Source organism: Sus scrofa, chromosome 7 (genome assembly GCF_000003025.6).
Source record: "Sus scrofa isolate TJ Tabasco breed Duroc chromosome 7, Sscrofa11.1, whole genome shotgun sequence".
Lineage (NCBI taxonomy): Eukaryota > Metazoa > Chordata > Mammalia > Artiodactyla > Suidae > Sus > Sus scrofa.
In genome coordinates, this window is record NC_010449.5 from 93,765,475 (window position 1) to 93,787,493 (window position 22,019).

Genomic DNA, 22,019 nt, shown 5'->3' on the forward strand with positions numbered 1-22,019 from the left:
AGCCTGGGAACCTCCACGTGTCACAGGTGCGGCCCTAAAAAAAAAAAACCAAATAAACAAAAAATAAACTTGAAAAAAATTAAGAAGAGAGGGCAAAAATAAGAAAACAGTATACAAACAGAAAGTGAGGTAAGAGCCGGGAAATAAATTGAACACAGAAGATTTACAGGCAGGGCTCGTACCTTCCATCACCTCAGCTCAGAAAAAGAGGGTCAGGGGGCCGGGGGGTCACAAGCAGAAATGACATGGGCTATATGAGGAGGAGACCAAGAAGGGGACCAAAAATCAAGACCAAGAGCTCTGGAAAAAGATGGACTTCTAGGGAGAAATGGCAGAATGAGGCATCTGTAAACCATAATTTGTTCCACAGCCATATTCTGAGTGGCAAATTACTATCAACATGTCACTCGAGGAGCTCCAGCTGTGGTGAAACTGGATCGGTGGCATCTTGGAAGTGCTGGGCCATGGATTCAATCGCCCACCCAGCACAGTGGGTTAAGGATCTGGCGTTGCCATGGCCACATCTGTAGCTTAGGTCAAGACTGTGGCTTGGATCTGATCCCTGGCCTGGGAGCTCCATATGCCACGGGGCGGCCGAGAAAAAAGTCACTCGTTTTGAAAGCACCAACTAAAGAACCTATAATAGAGCACTGTCTATCATAACAAGGGCTATCAAGGGTTCTTCATGAAGCCTTGCCACCAAGTGATAAGTGAACTGGGCTCAGGCAAGGGCAGATTAACCAGGCTGTGTCCATGCAGGCCAAACCCTAGCTGGAGAGCATCAGGATGGAGCCACACTGATAACTGAATTTAAATATATACACATACCTAGTGGAGACTCAGTTTTCAGAAAAACATTTTTTTCATAATGAATATATTTTCCTTTCAATTTGATCTTCTTCTTGACTAATCCAGGTCACAGCCTCCATGGGTACCTGGTAGGGGGTAGAGGTGGGCTTATAATCCCTATGAATGAGAAATATCATGTCACCTGAGAAATGTTCACCCAGCACTTTTCCCCATGGTCTTTTAGCAAAATCCTCAAAGCAGGTGATTCCTACAGAATAGTTCTGGATAAATCACAATTAAACTACAGGGACTTTGCAGGTCAAGGGATTCTCTCTCTCCAACTATCAGTTATATACATACTATGGGCTCTATGCCAGGGCTTCAGATTGGGTTCTGGAAACACAGTTTAGTTTCTCTTGATGAAAAAAAAAACAACAAGAAAATGACACTTTGAATAAGCTGAAGACCGCAGCTCTGAAAAATACTCCCTTCCTCATGAAGTTGATGAGGTCACAGCCAAAGGATGGAGAAGGAATGAGTGCTCAGGTATTACCCAAATACACCTGGGGAGGTGATGAAAGCTCAACAAGGAAGAGCCCTCCCCACTCACCCACCTCACTCTGCTCAAGTATCCCTTTGCATCATACTTATTAGTGAATGAGGAATCTTTGACCTTAAGGGCTGGAAGAGTCGGGACAAAGAAAGCGAGGCCCAGGGCAGGCTCGCCACCGTCCTTTCTGTATTATTGCCTGAGCCCCAACCCCCAACTAGCATCATTCCAAGCAATGCACAGAACAGCCTGTTATCCCCCACAATCAAGGTATGTTTTTCTCCTCAAACCCAACGTGACCTTCTCCCTGGAGGAATTTCCAAGCCGGCAACTCGAGTGTCCTTACACCCAAGGGCAGAGCGATGTGAGAAGGCCAAAGGCAGGCACAATGGATGCTCTGCTGTAAATGGTTCCTGGCCAGGTCAGGTAGAAGGGGGGTTGCCGGATCCGGTGTCGCTGGGGACATTGTACCCCTAGACCCTCAAACAGATTCGCGAGGAAGCCTCTGGACTTCCTGGGGATCTTCACCACCACGTAAGGTGTACGTATACTTGGGGGTGCTCTTATGGATCCTGGAGTTGGAATATGTCGTTCTTTGACAGAGTCTTGGGCAGTTTCAATAATGAATAAGAAAAAAGAAAAAAAAAAAAAAACTAACAAACAAAAAAACCCCACCAGGGCCTGGGACCTTTCTGGGCATGAAATCCAAAGCTTCAGCTATAGACTCTACAGAGCCTTCAGTAACTCCTCTGGGCCCAGAAGAGGGAGCACTACAGTTGAACAATCCTACCTGAACTGTTCCCCTGTACTGTTAAGTGCCCCCCACCCCTCTGCCATTCAACAAGTGGCTCAGACATGGATCCCCTTCTTGAGGACCTCTCTGAGCCAAGAACACAGCTCCAGGAGCCATTGTCCTGATGACCGACAGTTTACCAAAAGCTATGGAGACATCCTGTTACCGGAGGTCGGGTACTGCAGGCAGAAGAAAGGAGAAAGGCGGGGATGACAGCTAAGGCGGAAGAACGACTGCCCCCACCCCACTCCCACCCTCACTAAGCTGGCAGCTTGTGACTTTTTTCAAGCACAGAAAGGGCATTCTAGAGGCAAATTATCTTCCTCGGTAGCCAGAAAGAGCCTATCCTGGCACCCTGCTGAGCCAGAGAAAAAGAAAAAAGCCCACCATGCTCGATTCAACCTGGAGAATGTAAAAATTATGTCTTGGATAATGCCAGATTTGTATAGGTTTGGATGGAAAGTTTCTCTGAAACTTTACAGAGAAAGTACTGGAGAAGAGAATACCCTGCCTCATTCTGAAAAAAATCTCATCATTTCATGAAACAAGGTCTGGCCTGAAGTTTGCCATCACCAAAAGATGTCTCAGATATACTTATAACCTATTTTCAGTAAGAGATCACTAAGCTAAAGCTTTTCTAAAAAAATTTTTTTCCCTATGGGCTCCAATATTTTCCTTCCTGAACAGATTCAAGATAAACCAAGAGATTAAAAATAGTCCATAACATATTATTCTTAGTTAAGACACTAGTCACATAAGAATCCTGGATATGAACTTCCAGAGAATCTTTTGCCCAAGAATTTCCATATTCTTTCCAAAGTTAACATTCTGATGGGTAAAAATAAAATGGAAAAATCCCAATCAGGAGGAGGAGACATTAAATCAGTAGCATCTAAATAAAAAGTCCTTTCCAAGCCTAACTTTCTATCATACCTCCCTGTGGGGTCTTGGACAAGTCGCTCTGCATTTCTGAATCTCTGCTTCATAATGTGTAAAAGTGAGCGATCAGCTACCTTTCAGTGCTTACATTCTAATTTGGTTGGAAAATGTGCGGGACAATTATTTAATTCCAGTAGGTATTGGCATTTGCCTACCTGACATCTGTGGTTTTGACTACTCCCAGGGACCCCAAAGGTCGATGAGCTGCAATAATCTCAGTTTTGCAGAGGCATGCTGTGAGCCTGGGCTGCAGGAGCCAGTCGTCACGTGTTCAGTGAGTGAGATTAACGTGCTGGCCAGCATCCTTATCGTGGTGAGGTTTTGTTATGCTCTGCAGGAGGCTCAGAGGTCATAATCCTCATGACGTGCTGTAGCAGGGGCCACAGGGTAGGGACTCCTCTTGATCATGGAGGTGTCAATAGCATCCTTCCCCATGGATCTAAATCATGTACCCACTCCCTGCTTCATCTGCTTCACTACTACATCCTTAAGGAAGGTGACTTTGAAAACTACAGTGGTGTTACACAGTGAGGAGCTTTCTCTCCCCTTCTATTAAATTTACCTCAACCATACCACTTCTCCCATGTGTTTTGATTTGTCTGTATACCTTGTATCCTCTCCACTGGAGAATAAGATCCTTGAAATCTGAAATGCCAGCTCTTCTTATTCACTTATTTCTCTGCAGTACCTTGTACCGTACCTGGTATGTAGCAGCAATTTAATAATTGTATATTAAAAGCAGAGTACCTTCTGTGAGCAGGCACTGTGCTAAAAGTGCATTTTCTTTATATTTGTATGTAGTCCTTATTACAATCTTGAAGGATAGATATTATTCCTATCGCTCCAGCAGCATATCTGGGACTCAGGCAGCTGAAGTGACTTGTTAAAGTTACACAGCTGGTGAGTGATGGATTCACACCTGTTTGTCAGACTCCAAAGTTCATGTTTTTTGCATCCTACCCTGGCTGCTAAGGACATCTTTGAAGAAGTAAAGCATAAAACCAAATGACTGAATTCATGGTCCTAATATTACTGATAGAACATAGGCCTGGCTTCAACCTGAATAGATTCAGAGGAGTATGGTAAGGACAAAAGTGACAATGCCACCAGGCCTGGTGGACAAATAAAGCTACACCAAGAGGGGAGGATTAGAAAATGAAATTGTTCCAGGCACCACACAGTTTCTGTCTAAGTAACTGGAGGGTTTCAATTTCAATTTCCAGATTGGGATCGCAATTAGCAGGGTCTTGGGGTAAGAGCTAGATTCCAGCTGAGACAGAGCTGATCACTGGAACTGGAAAGCAAAGCATTCGTGATGCAATTATACAAGTCATCTGAAAAGCCACTTTTCTCCCTGGGTTTCATGGTTTGGTCAAGCGCTTTAGGGCCTTGCAACTCTACCTTGGGACCAAGAGCATCAGGAGCTTGCTAGAAATGCAGAATTTCAAGCCCTGCTCTCCACCTTTTAAATCAGACTTCTCACTGTCAGATAAGAGAGCTACAAATGTAGAAAAGGGGAGGCTGGAATGAATCCTGTGGTATTCACCCTGGATTGAAGAGATCTGTGAACGTCTATAAAGATAGATGAGAAATAGATAAGCAATGAGATCCTTCTGTATAGCACAGGGAACTATACCTAGACACTATGATGGAACATGATGGAGGATAATGTGAGAAAAAGAACATGTATATATGTGTGACTGGGTCACTATGCTGTACAATAGAAATGTACAGAACACTGTAAACTAACTATACTGGAAAAAATAAAAATCACTTAAAAATTTTAGAAAAGCAAAAAAAAAAAAAAAAAAGCAAATCATAAATCTGCATTTTAGGAAGATCTCCCAGGTGGCTCACAAGCACATTAAAATTTGAGAAACACTACACTAGAAGATATTCTAGGGTCCTTTCTGGTTCTAATATTTTATGAGTTTAGATTAGTAATCTTTGTGAAAACCAAAAAACTAGCATGCTTATTAATTAAGGTCACACAGAGAACCAAGTAACCTGGGGACCGCACCGGCATCCTCTGAAGAATATCGCTAATTCACTGTTAACTCATTGATATTACTATTAATGGCCTTGTTTACTGAGCATATACCATGTACAAGGAACACTGCATACACTATCTTGAATCCTTAGAACAGCCCTGCAAGAGAGGCATTAGTATCCCCATTTTATCAATGAGGAAATAATCTCATAAGGGAATAAGATTTCCCCAAACGACACGGTTGAATTCACAGTAGAGCCAGAACACTAACCCAGCGTACTACACTCGGAGCCCATGGTTTTTCTGCTGCATCATATGGCCTCTGGTTGTTAAATGACAAAGTATCAAAGGCGGGGTTGTGATGTAAAAAAAGAGACCAGAGGGTTTTGGATTCATTCTCCTCCAATGAAGAAGACCAAAAGGGTAGTCTAAAGTCTACTGAAGTCTAAAATACAATGCAGAGGAGGAGACAGGAAACCCTAGAACACCTGGACAAGCATCTCAAACGTGTGGAAGTTGATACACATTTAGAACCACGATCACCCAGAAGCAATCATTCAAAAGGCTCTTACATGAAGATAGTCCTTAAGCTGAAAACAAATAGGTTTGAGGAAGGTTTAGTCATACCCAGAGATCCTAGGTACGCACCTGATTATTGAGATGAAGAAACTGGTTTTTTGTTTTTTGCTTTGTCTTTTTAGGGCCGCACCTACAGCACATAGAAGTTCCCAGACTAGGGGTGGAATTGGAACTGCAGCTACTGGCCTACATCACGCTCACAGCAATGCCAGATCCAAGCCACATCTGTGACCTACACCACAGCTCATGGCAATGCCATACTTAACTCACTGAGTGAGGGGGCCAGGGATTGAACCCACATCCTCATAGATACTATTCAGGTTCATTACCGCTGAGCCACAATGGGAACTCCAAGATGAAGAAATTGGGAGCCAAGCTTCTGATCTCTCGAAAATGACTCTTTAGGGAGTTCCCGTCATGGCTCAGTGGTTAATGAACCCAACTAGTATCCATGAGGAAGCGGGTTCGATCCCTGGCCTTGCTCAGTGGGTTAAGGATCTGGCGTTGCTGTGAGCTCTGGTTAGGTCACAGACGTGGCTCAGATTCCACATTGCTGTGGCATAAACCAGTGGCTACAGCCCCGATTCAACCCCTAGCCTGGGAACTTCCATATGCTGCAGGCGCGGCCCTAAAAGACAAAAGATAAAAGACAAAAAACAAAAAACACCAACTCTTCAGTGTGAGTAGGAGGAACTACAAGTCTGTCCAATTATGACCAATGCTGTGGTCTTGATGTCATTTTATGCCTGATAATAACTTCTTACACACTGACATTGCCATAAATACATGTGAAATTTTGTGGTGCTTTTCCTACCAGTGAGGGCCTGTCCTTCATTTGTGGGCATCAAGACTCTCCCCAGAGCACATATAGACGGACAGTATTCTCTCAAAGACACAGGGTTTTGTTTATGCTAACAAGTAATGATCCTTCCCAGCAACATGACTAGACAGAGCCCTAATAAATCAATTTTGTCAATGGCTAGTTCACTTTAGGAGACATTCTCCCCCTGTTCCATCTTTGGCTAGTACAAGTATGATCTACACTGAGCGCCTATGTCTATGGTTCAGAAAATCCTAGAGCTGGAAGGAACCGCAAATAGATTTGATCCTGCCTCTAGGCAAGGAAAGTATTGTTATTCCCACTTCACAGATGAGAGGTTTCGTTTCTCACTCAAAGTGTTTTCAGCAGGTTCTTGGCGCAGTCTGACACGCCTCACTTCCTATATGCCTCCAATGTGCTTCACACCTTCGCCTGCTACTGCTTATTGCGTGTGGATGGGAGCAAGAATGCAGAGGCAAGCTTCCCCTTTCACATCCCCTTCCTTCTTGGCCATCCTGGAAAGTCTACTCTCCCAGAGGCTGCAAACCCTGGGGAAAGTCCACCTGTTTTCTTCTTCAAAGATACCCATCCTCCGAGAAAAGGACAGAACACCCAATACAAGATATTTCAACGAGGAGAGGTCTCAGAGTGACAGAGGCAATAGAAGTGCAAGTTCCCCAGTGTCTGAAGGACTAGCTCGGGCAGTCACCAGAGTTCTGGCCTGTGAAAAGAGATGACCACACAGATGTAATTTTTCCCTCACAATTCCTAAGAGACATCTCCTCCATGGCTTGGCCAGATTTTGGAGCTCAGATCTATGACTAAAGACAGGTGGCCACTGCCCTGGGAGCTCTGCTTCTGCAAGATCCCTCCGGGACCCAAGCTCTAGTGACTCATTTCACCTAGACTGGGCAAGCTTCACACCATAAAAGAGCCTGTTCATGTTTAAAGAGACTGCCAAGTTTCAATCAATTTTGCAATTTCCAAATTGAAGGTGAGGTGCCTGAAATCTGGTTATACAATGCAACTGCAATATGGTATTGGGCGGGGGGGGAAGCCAATGGTTCTGGGGGAAAAAAAAAAGCCAATGCCACTCATTTTCTGGAGGATGTCCTGATTGAGTGATCAGTGTCTCAGGATGGAAAGGATTGGCTTCAAAGCTCATATAAGCCCTTGGCCTGAGAAGAGGAGGAAGAAGAGACCCAAGCAGTCTCCTGGCTTTTGTGTAGTCGCAAGATTTACCCCAAATCTGATCTCAGAACTTCTGTCACCCCCCACCTTCACCAGCCATCTTTTTGAGTTTCAGCGGACAACACGTTCTGTGTCCTTAGATCCTGCCATGGGATTCCTTGCCCCCAAACAATTTCAAATGAGAAAACTCAAGGAGAGTTTGGAAGCGGAACCTGGCAGGAGTGTCTGCTGATTCTGCATACCTGTGATGGAACCAAAGTTTGACATTAACAGAGATACAAGGAGAAGTTTTAACAAGCGGTGCAGAAGGAGAGAAGGAGGTGGCGGGGGTAGAGGGAGATGGAATGCGGAAATGTTACTTACACAGTTTCATCATTCTTGAACTCCAGCTCCCCAAATGTGTCTTCAAAATCCTCACCACCACCCTTGGCTGTCCCTTCTACTGTCCTAAAGGGGACGATGACTGTGCCCCGGGCACCTGATGTCCGCAGAACCTTGACCTCCATGACACCAATACTTTCACTGACATGAACAGTGTCACATTCAAAAGTGAAAATGCCTGCGTGGTCATCATCCAAGATGGTGACTGTGGCCACACAAGGGGATGCCAGGACGGCCCGAGGAAAGGGAAGACTATTGGGTACCATGGGAGATGTGCCCTCCTCTGGCGGCTCCTCCTCTATGCGCACGTTGCTCAGCCTCACAAAGAAGTGTTCATCCTCCTCAAAAATGTCATCGTCGATGATGCCCACAGAGAACTCCTTCTGGGTCTCTCCCGGCTTCAGGACCACAGTGCCCTCCGTGAACTCATAGTCAGCCCCTGCATTGGCAGAACCATCCTCTGTTTTGTAGTCCACATACACAGTCTTGGACGTGTCCCCCCCTTTCCTCACCACTGTCAGGAGCACAGCCCCACAGTTCTCCAGGCACTGGTAAGAGCACGGGTCAAAGAAGACCTTGGAGACAAAGTCCTCAGGCTCATCGGTGTGCACCTCGCTCATGCTCGAGGCTTTTTTGGCTTGTTCTGCTGCGTGTTTCTTCAGGATATTGCCTGCGCCAGTCATCATACGAGTGGCTTGGATCCGGTAGAAGGCGCGGCTCTTCTGTTGATGGGAGAGAGCATAGTAATTGGCCATCTCCACCAGCTGATCTAAGTCCTTCTCTGGGTGTTTCTGTTTCAGATCCTTGAGAATCCGGATCATCTCTCTGCGGGACTCATCCACTTCCTTCCCTTCCACGGGTACCAGGTGCCCATCTAGGAAGTGGGAATTCATCATTTTCCCATCCATCTCGATGCCCTTGGGGTGGTCACCCTCTGTCTCTATGATGATTCCTCGGTGTTTATCTGCACGGTACTTTTTGTGCATGTATTTATAGAAGAGCAGTCGTCTGTCTGCCACCCAGGCAAGAAGGACACACACTGGAAAGAAGAAGAGAGTGAGGAGGCCTTCCCAAACCTGGACCACACCAGGAGAAAAGACTGCCAGGATCATATAGAGCCAGATGTAGGCAAAGATGCTCCACGCAGCTGTGACAAAGAAGACTCGTAGGTGCTTGATCTTGCGAGTCTCTCCATCGGGGATCACATAGACACAGATGCCAATGATAATGAACATGTTGAAGGCTGCGCTGCCTACAATGGTAGAAGGTCCCAGATCACCAGCAATGAACCCGTGACCACACACCTCAATTAAAGAGAGGAGGATCTCAGGAGCAGAGGAACCAAGGGCCATAAGTGTCAGGTTGGAGACAGTTTCATTCCAGACCCTAATGGTGGTTGTACTGGTCTCTCCATTGGGCTTTTTGATAGTCACCTCTCTCTCTTGAGAAGTGATGACTTCAATAGATGCCATGAAGCGATCAGCAATGATGGATACCCCAAGGAACATGTATATCAGGGCCACGAAATAGACAATGACCCTGGCAATCTTGTCTCCAAGGGAAGGGTTCTCTGGGTACCAAATTGGCAGGATGACACCCTCCTTGCAGTCCGATGACCCTGAACAAGACTCATTGTTCTGCCCTGGGCTGGGCACATCTCCTGAGCCGCCAGCCTCTGCCCGAAGACCATTCAGGAAGAGCACAAAAGTAATCAGCCCAAAATGGAGGAAGGCAGAGGTGAGAGGCTGCAACCTTAACCACGCCATACACGAGACTTAGCCGCTGGCTTCCACTGCAGCACCAATGGTCCTCCTGACAGGCCAGAGACCTAGAAAAGACCAGAGAGGCAGAAAAAGGCATAAAGAAAAGGAGGACAGCAAATGGCAGGATCCCACCAATACAAACTGATGCTTCACCTTGAGCGACATATTGCACTAACATATGGGGCAGTCTCTCACTTGGAAAAATAGATGTCACTGGGAGGCACAAATAGCTGCTCTGTCCTCAGGACCATCTGGTAAACTCAGCTGAAAAATGGCTTAAAGTAGCTGGGAATATTGGTAATGGAAACTCAACTGATACCCTTCTAGCCCTGTCTCCCACCCCTCGGTTACCTGTGAGAGTTCTCAAGAATCAGCTTAAAATTGGCCAAATACAGCATGACTCTATCCCTACTAACACTGTTTTTGGAGTTTTCAGCCTTCCTTACCACACTGTCATCACACTCAAGATACTCAAGAACTTCGTATAACATAGATTTATAAGAGTACATATTGAGCTGAACTTTGTATCATGGGCCACTTTCCCAAAATAGAACACCTTGCCCTGTGTGCAGTTGAGCCCGGTTGGGAAAAAGTCCTTCTCCAGTTGAAAAATTTATGGAGGCAAGCTGTAATTCTGAGACTGCTTGGGAAATCGAGAGAGTTGGTTCTGTAGTGAATACCACTTCCATGTAGCTGAACTGAGGCCCCTGTAAGCTGTGCCCAAGACCCAATCCACGGCAGCTCTTAGCCCTGCAGCAAAACAGCCTTATGAGAGAGTTTAGGTGTCTGCTTATAGGAAGATGAAGATCGACCAGCCACTCAAATTCCAAACCCAAACACTGAAAGAGCCTGGTGGTAGAAACCACTATAAAGAACAGGCAAGTGGCTCTCAAAAGGTTGTTTTTTTTTTAAACTGTAGGCAAGATTTGGGGATGAAATGCAGCCACATCTGCTGGCCTCAAAGCACTAAAAGGCGAGCGTGAGTTCAGAAGAATGGAAGAAATTCAACTGAAAGGGACAGACCGATCTTTCTCTTCATGGCCTTATTCAGATAGAATGAGAATGCAAATAACCATGCAATACCTTAAAAAAAGCAATTTGCCCATTTTTCCACCTCTGCTGCCACCACGGAGGGGTATTGTTAGCAAGGGAGGGCTGTGGCTATTCCCTGTCTGCTCCTTCTTCTGCACTACTTCCCATTTCAAAAAACAGCACCTCCATCTACCCAGTTTCTCACGTCAGAAAGCTGCTGTTAGTCTGCAAGCCTCTTTCCCTCCCATCTCTTATCTAGTCCAGCACCGAACCCTATCAACTCTCCCCCCATCTCTATCATGACCATCACAGCCCAAGCCCCCTTTACTCTAGATGAATCTACTGTAGTCACCTCCTAACTGAACTCACTCCAGCTCTGGCTGTTCTCTATTCCATTCCTCATCCAGTACCACCACCCCCTTTATTTTTTCTTAACAAACCCAAACCTACGCTCTCGTTCTCCTAATTGAAGCCCTTAGTAGTTTCCCCTTGCTTTTAATGTAAAGACCAGGATCCTTATCACAACCTGCCAAGCCTTGCATGAGCTATCTTCTTCTTCCTCTTCCCCCTCCATCTCTTGTCACTGACCCTCTTACTGCGTTTCAGCAATCATCACCTTCATATCCAGTCCAGGATTACACCAAGTTTTACTCTACCTCAGGACCTTTGCACATGACATCACCCATGACCAAAATGACTATTTTTTGGTACCCCTATTCTTAACAATGCTTTAGATCTCAGCTTAAGTGTCACATTCTCAGAAAAACTGTCCCTCACCCTAAAAATGGTCAACTCCCTCTTTACTTTGCCTTCATGGCACTTACAAAAATTTTGAAATTACTTGTGTTTTTGTGGGGTTCTATGATCAATGATTAACTCATCCATTAAACTATGAATGACATAAAGGCAAAGACTACGTCTATTCTGTTTATCATGGTGTCCTAAGTAGTTAGTTAGCAGATGCTCAGTAAATGTTTTGGGATAAATAAATGTGGCCCTAAGGAAGCGTCCTCAGTGTTATGGACTGAATTGTGTGCTCCCAAAATTCCTATGTTGAAGCCCTAGTCCACAATGCAACTCTATTTGGAGATAAGGCTTTTAGGAGGTAATTAAGGTTAAATAACATCATGGGGGAGGTCCTAATCCAATAGGACTCGTGGCCTTATAAGAGGATAACAGACAGAGAGAGATTTCTCTCCATTATATGAGGACATAGAGAGAAAATGGCCCTCTGCAAGCCAGGAAGATACCTCTCTCCAGATACCAAATCACCTGGTATCTTGATCCAGCCTCCAAAACAGTGAGAAAATAAATTTCTATTGTGTTTTTTGTTTGTTTGTTTGTTTTTAGGGCTGCACCCATGGCATATGGGGGTCCCCAGGCTAGGGGTCTAATTGGAGCTGTAGCTGCTGGCCTCTGCCACAGCCACAGCAGTACCAGATCTGAGACACGTCCGAGACCTACACTACAGCTCACGGCAATGCCAGATCCTTAACCCACTGAGCAAGGCCAGGGATCAAACCCGCATCCTCATGGGTACTAGTCAGGGTTAGTGAACCACTGAGCCATGACAGGAACTCTGAATTTCTATTGTTTAACTCATTCAGCCTATAGTATTTTGTTATGGCAGCCTGAGCAGACTAATACACCCAGAAATCAGCCCTCTTTAAAGTCATTTTACAAAAAAAAATTTTTAAGTTTGAAAACGTCATTTTACTTACATTTTACTATCTGAATTCTAGCCATTTGCTTTAGAAAAAAATAGATCTCATAGACAAGTCCCAACTAGATTTTAGAGGCTATGGGGGACCTCTAAATTCCCAAGGCTTGTACTCAAAGAGAAATCCCTTTGGGACACGGTTCACCCTGGTGGATACTGCAATCCTGAAGGCCCTCGTCCCCAAGGGCTCTACAGATTAATGTGGCTTCATATTCCCCCAGAATGGCAGCCAACTGCTGAGGCCCACATTCCCTGTTAGTCCAGGTACTGGGGGGTCATCACAGCAGGTGCTTGGGGCTTTGAGCTCACTCAGAGGGAAAGAGGCTGTGAGAAGGGCAGAGTGGCTGAAGGGGTTCGGCATCTATATTCAAAGGCTGGAAAAGCTCTCATCATCTGCGATGCACACAGGGACCCTATTCATAGGTTTGGCACTTGTGCACCCTGGAGAAATGTGGACAGAGACCAAACTTGGCTCCTTGCCTTGACCTCTGAAAACCCAACATTTTGTGAATTCTAAGAAGCCCCATGCAGGAAGAGACAGAAGGCAGGCACAGCTGGAGCAGCTCTTTGATCAAGAGCCAACATGGTGACAGGCGGTGGCAGCTGCATGGCGAGCCAACCCCAGAGGGGTGGGCTATCCACAGGTTAGAGCAGGCTAGCTCTCTTCCCTAAGAGCAGGGACATGGACCACTGAGGCAGTAGAGTTATCATGACCATCGGGGGACAAGGACTTCTACTTATCTTACCCACTGAAAGTATTAAGGAGGACCATGGTCTCTGTTCCCCTGGGTCCTACAGACACCCATGGTGACAGGTTTTTATGGGGACTATTCTATCAAATGCTCAGAATCAAAGGTCAGTTTAGAAAGACTGTTCCCTGAGAAAACAAATGAACCGAAAGTAAGGATAAAAGCAAGCAAGGCAAGAAGGTGGCTAGGGAATGCCCGCACCAAGTCTTTGGAATTGAAGGTGGAAAATGACCCATGGATGCCCAGTTGTTCCTTCCCGCCCCGCCAGGAGATGGTTTCTGAGTGAGAAGTTAGCTGGAGAGGGGATATCTCTGATGACCAAGCCAATGGTCATTTTTTTGTGCTACTGCCCCAGCCCCAATACCAGCTGAGCTGATCCCAACCTCCTGGGAGGCCCACTGTAGCCCCTTAGAGACCCAACTGATCTTCGGTGGCTCCAGAAGGCACTTAAAAAGCCCCAAGGCATACTCAGGTATCTGATCCAGCTTAGGGCCCCAGAGCCGACCCCAATCAGGAAGATATTAATAATAATAACACGTATGATGTTTGTTGTGTGTGTAATACACGGCCTCATTTACCCTTCATAACAACCCTATGAGATAAGCACAATTTTTATCCCTACTTTACATTTTGGGAAACTGAGTCTTAGTTAAGTCATGTGAGTCATTTATCCAAAGTATGCAGCAAGGAAGTAGCTGAGCCAGAGCTCACACGCAGATGACATAAGATTTATGGTTTTAACCACTCCGCGTTACTAGGGTTGCCCCAATTTGTTGTAAAACGTCAGCCTCTGGTCGTTTTTCTGTGGACTTAGAAGCAATATGACTGCTCCTCACAGGGGAGACTGGCCATTTGGTAGAGTTGCCTGGTCCCCAAGTTTCCTGCGGGGCTGCCAGTCACAATCTCCTACCCGAACATTCTCCTTCCCATCGGTTGAGTCTGACAGACATTAACAGACGCCTGTGATTTGCCAGGCCTGGTACTAGATGCCAGTGGGCAAAATAAAGAATGATACAGGGTTTGCTCTGGAAGGTACCATCTAGCAGGGATGAACAGCAGCTCACAGAGGCGCTTTGACTGTCCTCCGTGAGGGTATGGAGAGAACACAAATGAACACGCGGAGGGCACCGAGCCAGCCTGGGGCTTCGGGGAGGCGTTCTGAAGGAGGTGATCCCTGGAATGAGTCTTCAAGCATGAGTGAGCTTTAGTCAAAAAAAAAAAAAAAAAAAAAAAATGAAGGAAGGAAGTAGGAAGGACATCTGAGCCATAGAAAAGCCTGGCGTGTGTATGGGATTACGAGGAGTCCAGTGTGAGGCAGGACAGGCAGAAGATGAGGCTGGACACAGAGGGAGGACCCAATTCCTGGCAAGTCTTACATGCCAGGCTGAGAAGATGGGCAGTGAAAAGCCAATGATGGGATTTCGAACAGGAGTAGGACATGGTCCAATGTGTATTTCAGAAAAACCAATTTGGCTGAAGGGTTTAGGATGGTGGTGAGAGGGACATAGCCAAAGCCTACTGGAAACAGACATAGAAACCTACTGGAAACAGAACAGATACAGATAAAGCAAATGGACCGAGCGTATGTTCTGCATAGGACGACCCTCTGTGCCCTCAGCTCAGCCCCTGGCCTCCCACCTTTTTCCTGGATTATTTTTCCTAACACCCCCGGGGCCATCTGCAAGGTGTCTGTGTCCTCAGCAGTGGCTCCTGACATCTTTTAATATCACTGGCAAATTTAATTAAAGTCACTGTTCCTCTGCTCTTGCAGATCATTAATAAAACAGTGCCACCAGGCCAGACTGAGCAAATTCCCCCTCCTGCTACGCCCTCCACTTGCTCCAATGGGAACACTGCTCTGGGCCTGTCACCAGCCTGGGTAGACTCGTCCAGCTCTGCTTCTAAATCTGGGCCCCTGCACAGGCGTCACAGCCAATTTACATTAAAGTTTTAGGTGCAGCTAGACTGCACTGGATCTGACGTGTCACCCCAGTCCAAGAACACTGCATCTTCTCCTGTACTTCCTGTGCCTACAGGGGAGGGGAGCCTGCAGAGTTGCTCAGTGGCAACGCTCCCCCTGAAACACCAGACTGAAATTTCCCTGCACTCTCAGGAGTAGGAAAGATGCAGCCTCAACTGCTTAGGTCGTCTGACTGCCACAAAGGGAACCTGGATCCAAGGAGGGAAACCCAACAGTGCTGTCTTTCATGCATGATGATCTCTTTGAATCTTCAGAGTGAAAAAGTTAATATTATCATCACGCCTGTTTCACAGATAAGCCAGTGTGAGTTCATAAAAGTTAAGGAATTTGCCCAAATAATCGCAGTTAAGTAGAAGAGTAAGCCCTTCAATTCCGATGGCCTGGGAGTTCCCATTGTGGCTCAGCGGTAATAAACCCGACTAGGATCCATGAGGATGCAGGTTCGATCCCACGCCTCGCTCAGTAGGTTAAAGATCCAATGCTGCCATGAGCTGTGATGTAGGTCACAGACATGGCTCGGATCTGGCGTTGCTGTGGCTCTGGCACAGGCCAGCAGCTACAGCTCTGATTCAACCCCTAGCCTGGGAACTTCCATATGCCATGGGTGTGCCCCCCCCCCACCAAAGACACACATAAATAAATAAATAAATAAATAAATAAATTCTGACAGCCTGACTCCAGAGCACATGGCGTTCACCACTGGGCTTGCTATCTACCCGGGTTTGGGTACCCCTTTGAAAAGCAAGGGCCTGGGGATGGGAGGGTGAGTCTTCTCAATGTAGAGTCCTGGCTACAAGCTTGGGGGCTCTACATGCTCCAAGGCAGTCCAGAACTGTGTGAGGGCACCACATGTGAAAGCAGGAGGCAAGAACTTTCTCCCCAGCTAGGCCTCAATGAGGTATGAGACTTTGAAGAGTCAGTGAACCCTCTTAGGGCACAGCTTCCTCATCCAGAAAATTCGTGTTGGGTTGGATAATCTCCATGTTTCCTCTGAGTCACAAGCGCTTTGATGGCAGGGAGGGCCGTCTCCCATAAGAGGAGATGTGAAGACACATACTGAAGTTAGGTTGGCCCAGAGCAGTGTGAGAGCCAGGCACTCCCAAGAGGGCCTCAGAGGAGAAGAAATTAAGTTAAGGGATGGTGGAAGAAAAAGGGGAACCCCCCCCCCGGCCAAAAGGCAAGGAGAGCCTACATTTTGCATTTACCAAAAGCACTTTGGATCAAACCCATTTTACAAACAATTGTTCTTTGTGTTTTTTTTTTTTTTTTTTTTTGTCTTTTTGTTGTTGTTGTTGCTATTTCTTGGGCCGCTCCCACGGCATATGGAGGTTCCCAGGCTAGGGGTTGAGTTGGAGCTGTAGCCACCGGCCTACGCCAGAGCCACAGCAACGCGGGATCCGAGCCGCATCTGCAACCTACACCACAGCTCACGGCAACACCGGATCGTTAACCCACTGAGCAAGGGCAGGGACCGAACCCGCAACCTCATGGTTCCTAGTCGGATTCGTTAACCACTACGCCACGACGGGAACTCCCAAACAATTGTTCTTTGAATGCCCATTTTGGGTCAAGCCCTGTACTTGGGCATACAGCCGTGAATGACCTTCACCACACCCCCAAGCTTATAGCATTTACCTTGACGAGCGATAAGAGACACACAAGGAATTATGGGAGTAACTCACTACAATGATGTCAAGGGAAGAACTTTCTTTATCTCGTTCTGTTTTTCTCTATGCCTTCAGGCTGGGTGCTGCACAGCTGCCTCAAACCATGTGGGAATTGGCTTTATAATATGGAGACTCTTGCCAGAATACGTGGTACCACTGGTGTTTTGCTGTTCTTGCTTCTCTGATCTTAGGCAATTGTCATATTTTGCCTTCCTTGAAGCTCCCCAAACACTTAATGACATCCAAACCATAGGATAATTTTGTAAAACCTTACTGAGTTCTCCCAAGCACTACCGCACAAGAGGAAGCACCAGCAGGCCTCATTGTCCTTAAGCTTTAGATAAACATGGAGTTCCTTGGTGGCTCAATGGGTTAAGGATCTGATGTTTTTACTGCTGTGGCTCGAGTCCCTGCTATGACACAGGTTCTATCCCTAGCCTGGGAACTTCCACATTCTGCAAAACATAAACAAAAACACCCAAACCAAGGTTTTTTTAAATGACAACAACAATAATCTATTTATTCATTGAGTACCTACTCTATGGGCAGCACTGCATGAGGCGTTTTTATAGCTGCTCTTTAATAACTAAGGTTCCCACAACAAGACAGATAGTGTTATCTGTTTTAGAAATGAGAGGGCTTGGACCCAAAGATGAATAATTCACCCAGGGTCCACTAGCTAAGCAAGTGGCACAGCAGGGCTATGAAACTTGGTATGTCAAATGCCAAAATCTGCTTTTCAAACCCAGAGGATAAAAGGGATGGTGGGAAAATTGGGTAGGATTCTGGAGCCCCTAGATCAAGAACTTAGGGTCCCAGAAACCTCCACCTCCTCTGGGAACCCTTCCCTAATAATGCCCTCTTCCTCCCCCTTCGAAATGAGTCATTACTGCTCCATGTTCTTCTAGCACTTTGATGACCAGTGAAGCACTTGTCACACATTGTCACAAAGACCTGGGCTTATATGTTTACATAGCCATCTTCTACACTCTTATAGAAACTCCCTTAGGGATTTCCACTCAATACAGAGACTTTTTTTTTTTTTTCTTTTCCAGAACAGCAAGGGATCATACTCAGTGCAACTCTTATCGATAGGGCTAAGAGGCTGCACCTGACCTCTAACATCCTCTCTGCCTCTAAAATTCTATGATTCAAAGGCTTATTACTTCCATGATTCTATGATTTCCCAGACTATCTGGAAGCCAGAAGACTTTGTCCTCCATAAGCCCTTAACAGATCTGGAGGGTCACAAACAATGAGAGTGGGCCAGAGACACAGGAAGAGAAAGGGCTTTGCCCACTTAATTTAAGCTCTGCTTCCCCAACTGCTGGGTCTGCATCTGCATGTAAGTCATCCTCCAAGACGGTGGCAGAAATGGGACTAGGATCATATGCTAGAGAGGGCAGAGCATTAGAATAACCTTGGAGCTTTAAAAAATACAGACATCTGGATCCAACCTCAGACCTAAGCTTTGGTCTCTGTGGGAGTGGAGTTTAGATATTTAGGCTTCTTGCAAATTCCTTAGTTGATTTTGAGGAACAGCCAAGGTTTGAGAATCCTGGGAGAGAAGAAAAGGACCACAGCTTGACTAAGACATTTGCATCTTAGGGATTTCAACCATTAGCGATTTTCTTTGGACCAAGAGGACTCTTAGTGTATCATGAGTTGACCCATAACTGGGAAGCACAAAGCCCTTCTATACCCTGGACAAACATCCCACCCTCCTGGACTCTTACTTACTTTCATACCTTGCCAAGAAGTGTCAGCATCAATTCCTTACCCATATAAGTAGATTTTCCTTTTGTCTATCCCTAAATCTGCTGTCGGCTTAATTTATGCTTTTACTAAAGAAACAAAAAAGATCCAGAGCTCCCTTAGCTACATAGGTAAGTGATGCTCTTCATCCATTTTCAGCAAAACGTGTTTATGGGTATTTTTCCCTTCATGATGATAGCTTATGTGCACATGCCCATGCTTTTCCTCACAGCATCTTTCCTTGTTAGGTGATCTGTCCATTCATTTGTACATATGTGCACTTGGAGGAAACCCCATCTAGGTGGCACAGGTCAACTTACACTGGATTTGGGTGAGAAGGTTACTTTGCTTCACACCTGATTCATTGTTGGGGCGGGGGTGCACACTTAAAAAAATTAGAATAAAAGTTCCTAGAGGGTGGAAGTTTTTATCTGTTTGGTATTTCTACATCCCCAGTGTCTATATCAGTGCCTGGCATAGTGTGGGAGCTCAGTATATACTCAATTGAATGAACAGATACATGAATAAACATACAAAAATAGAAGGCATAATAGTCAGTGATTTCTCCTGCTCTTGGCAGTGTTCAAATGGAGCCTCCCATCTGTCAGGGATGCTGTGAGCAAGGTTTTTCAAATTTGAATAATATAAATAAAATGTAATCCCCCCTACTGAGGAGCACACACTTCACTGAAGAACAGTGGCTCAAACCAAATAATTATAACAAAACAAATCCAGATTTGGAAGCATGTGCAATATACCAAGAGAGTATAAGGCAAATACTGCCTAGGACCATCAGAGCCAGCTTCATAGACCTGGTGACTTTATTTATTTATATATTTTTGCTTTTTAGGGCTGCGGCCGAGGCATATGAAGGTCCCCAGGCTAGGGGTCAAATTGGAGCTGCATCTGCCAGCCTAGGCCACAGATGCAGGATCTGAGCCCAGTCTGCAACCTACAGCTCACAGCAACGCTGGATCTTTAACCCACTGAACGAGGCCAGGCATCAAACCCGCATTCTCATGGATACTAGTCAGCTTCGTCACCCGCTGAGTCACAACCGGAACTCCCCAGACCAGGCAACTTTAGATCTAGGGATTGAAGAAGGGACAGGCATTAACTGGGCTGAAGCCAGAGCACCTCATTTGAAGGTAAGAGAAAGAACACATCAGCCTCAACGAACAGAGTCTGTTTAAAGAAGGGTGGGCAGGGTCTCCAAAGGACAGGGCCCTTGAGAGAAGCTGCAGAAATAAGTGAGGAAGAGTCTGTCCCAGCCAAGGAATTGCAGCATTACCTTGGGGGCAATAAGGAACAACTGAGAGTTCTTTCAACACAGGAGGGACAAAATCCTTATTTTTCCTCTGGGTAGATAGAGACCTAGACTGACGACAACATGGAAACTGGACAAACGGATGAAAGCAGGGCAAGACTGGCAGTGGGAAGATCGGGTAGAAGATGTGCCCAGAACCCGAACACAGGCAATGAGAGCAGGCCTGCTGAGAGGAAGCAGAGGCGTGAGAGCTTTTACAAAAGCAGAGTCAGTACATGTTGGGGAGCAAGTGAAAGCAGATGATGCTGAATGAGAGAAGAAGAGGCATAGGCAGGACCAAACCACACTAGGCACCTTCTTCATCCCACTGGTCCTGCAAGGTTTCCTCTGATTCAGGATCTCCAGGCCTGAAGAAATGGAAGCTGAAGAAATCAACACATAACTATCGAACTTAGATACCGATTTGGCTTTAGGGACGTCTTGTGACGGTAAGACAAAGAAGGCCAGTGAACATTTTGGGCTCTCCAGGAAGAGAGCAGGAAAGCCCTGGGGGTCCACCAAGGCCCTGGAATGCTTCTCAGTCTAGTCAAGGTAATAACCATTTGTTGGCTCAACAGCCCAGACAGTGATAAGTTCAGGAGACTCAGTGATGAGGCAGGTCTGAAAAGTACACAAGATCGGGATCTAAATGTGAGCCAAGGGTTTGGGGAGTTATGAACACTGGGGCTATCCATCCCGGAGGTGGTGGAGCCAGATCTCTCATGTTTACTTTAAAAGAGAATGCAGTTTCACGTTGAAGAAAATGAACTGACAAAATGCACTGCCCCTCCAAAATACTGCCGGTAGAAAGGTAAAACGTATTTTAAAAGATCCCAAATGTTGAGATGAGCTCAAATCCTAGGGTGAGAATCAAGAAAGCCTGAATATGCTCATTGATTCCTGAAAAGGTGTATGTCAAGCCTTCCTCTGCGCCCATCACAGCTGTAGCTTCTGTGAAGATCATGTCTGCCTGGATGTGTTCTCGAGTTTATTGGGTGCCAAATGTGCGTCACACTCATTTCTAGCTACTGGAGGTTCAATATCATATCTCTCACCCAGACGACCGCAAAGCTGCCAATCTTGCCACATCTCTTACAGTTTACACTCCAGAAAACAGCTACCATGTCTTTTTAAAATGTCAGTCAGAGAGATCATGCCATTCTTTGGAACCTTCTCTTCCTGCAGAAAGCCCCACCCCCTGCTGACTTCTAACTTACTGCCCTCAACCTCCACTACTTTGTCCTGCTGCCTCCACCCTCTCCTCCAGCTCGGGTGGAGTTTCCTGAAGTTTCTAGAACACACCAAGCAAGCACTGCCCCAGGATCTTGGCCTGTACTGTCCCTCTGCTGGGAACACCCCTCCCCTAAAGATCTCCATGGCTCACCATTTGACCTCACTCAGGTCTCAGATGCGGCCTTCACAGTGGCTTTCCTCCCTCGTCTTACTTAAATATGGTCCTACCCCTCCCCCAGCACTCTGTCACATGACTTTTCCTTTTTTTTGGAGCACATGTCACTTGCTGAAATCATTGTTTTCCTGTCTGTTCACTGGTTTATCATAGAATATAAACCCCCGCGGAGCAGAAAAGTTGCTCTTTTTGTTCACCACCGTATTCTGAGCCTCTTCAGGAGCCTGGCAGGGAGAGTATCAGTATCTGTTGAGGAGATCAGTGCTCGCTCTGCAGGAGTAGTGTTTTTGGAAAAGTGCACCTGTGAGGGGAGATGTCAAGTTTCCTGGGAAGAGAGGTGGATGGGCAGGAGTAGAGAGAGAAATGGTTTTAAAGCCAAGGACCTCAAGGAACAAGCAGTTTTGTTAATTTGAAAGCACCGAGAGACCCACACAGCATTTAGATGGCTCTTATGAGGCTGTTTCTAAACACATTTCCTTCTCTCCACCTTAACCCTCTCATGGGCACCTTACTCTTCCTCCATCGTGTGTGGTCTAACGACAATCAACACTTACCGTGCACTATTCACTCAACAAATATCAAGTAACACTAGGTACCCACAGTCGA

At 46.1% G+C, this 22,019-nt stretch overlaps 1 protein-coding gene across 10 annotated transcripts in view; it reads right to left on the reverse strand.

Moving 5' to 3' along the window:
* Window positions 1-22,019, reverse strand: part of SLC8A3 (solute carrier family 8 member A3) — a 153,875-nt gene that overhangs the window by 121,866 nt on the left and 9,990 nt on the right. For 9 of the 10 annotated variants that reach the window (XM_013989127.2, XM_021099412.1, XM_005656358.3 and 6 more), the window contains exon 2: window positions 8,015-9,860. In XM_013989127.2, coding sequence (XP_013844581.1) covers window positions 8,015-9,798 — 1,784 coding nt within the window. In that variant the 5' untranslated portion in view covers window positions 9,799-9,860. Of the gene's footprint in view, window positions 1-8,014; window positions 9,867-22,019 lie in introns of those variants that run through there. The other variant, XM_021099413.1, reaches the window with a different exon arrangement.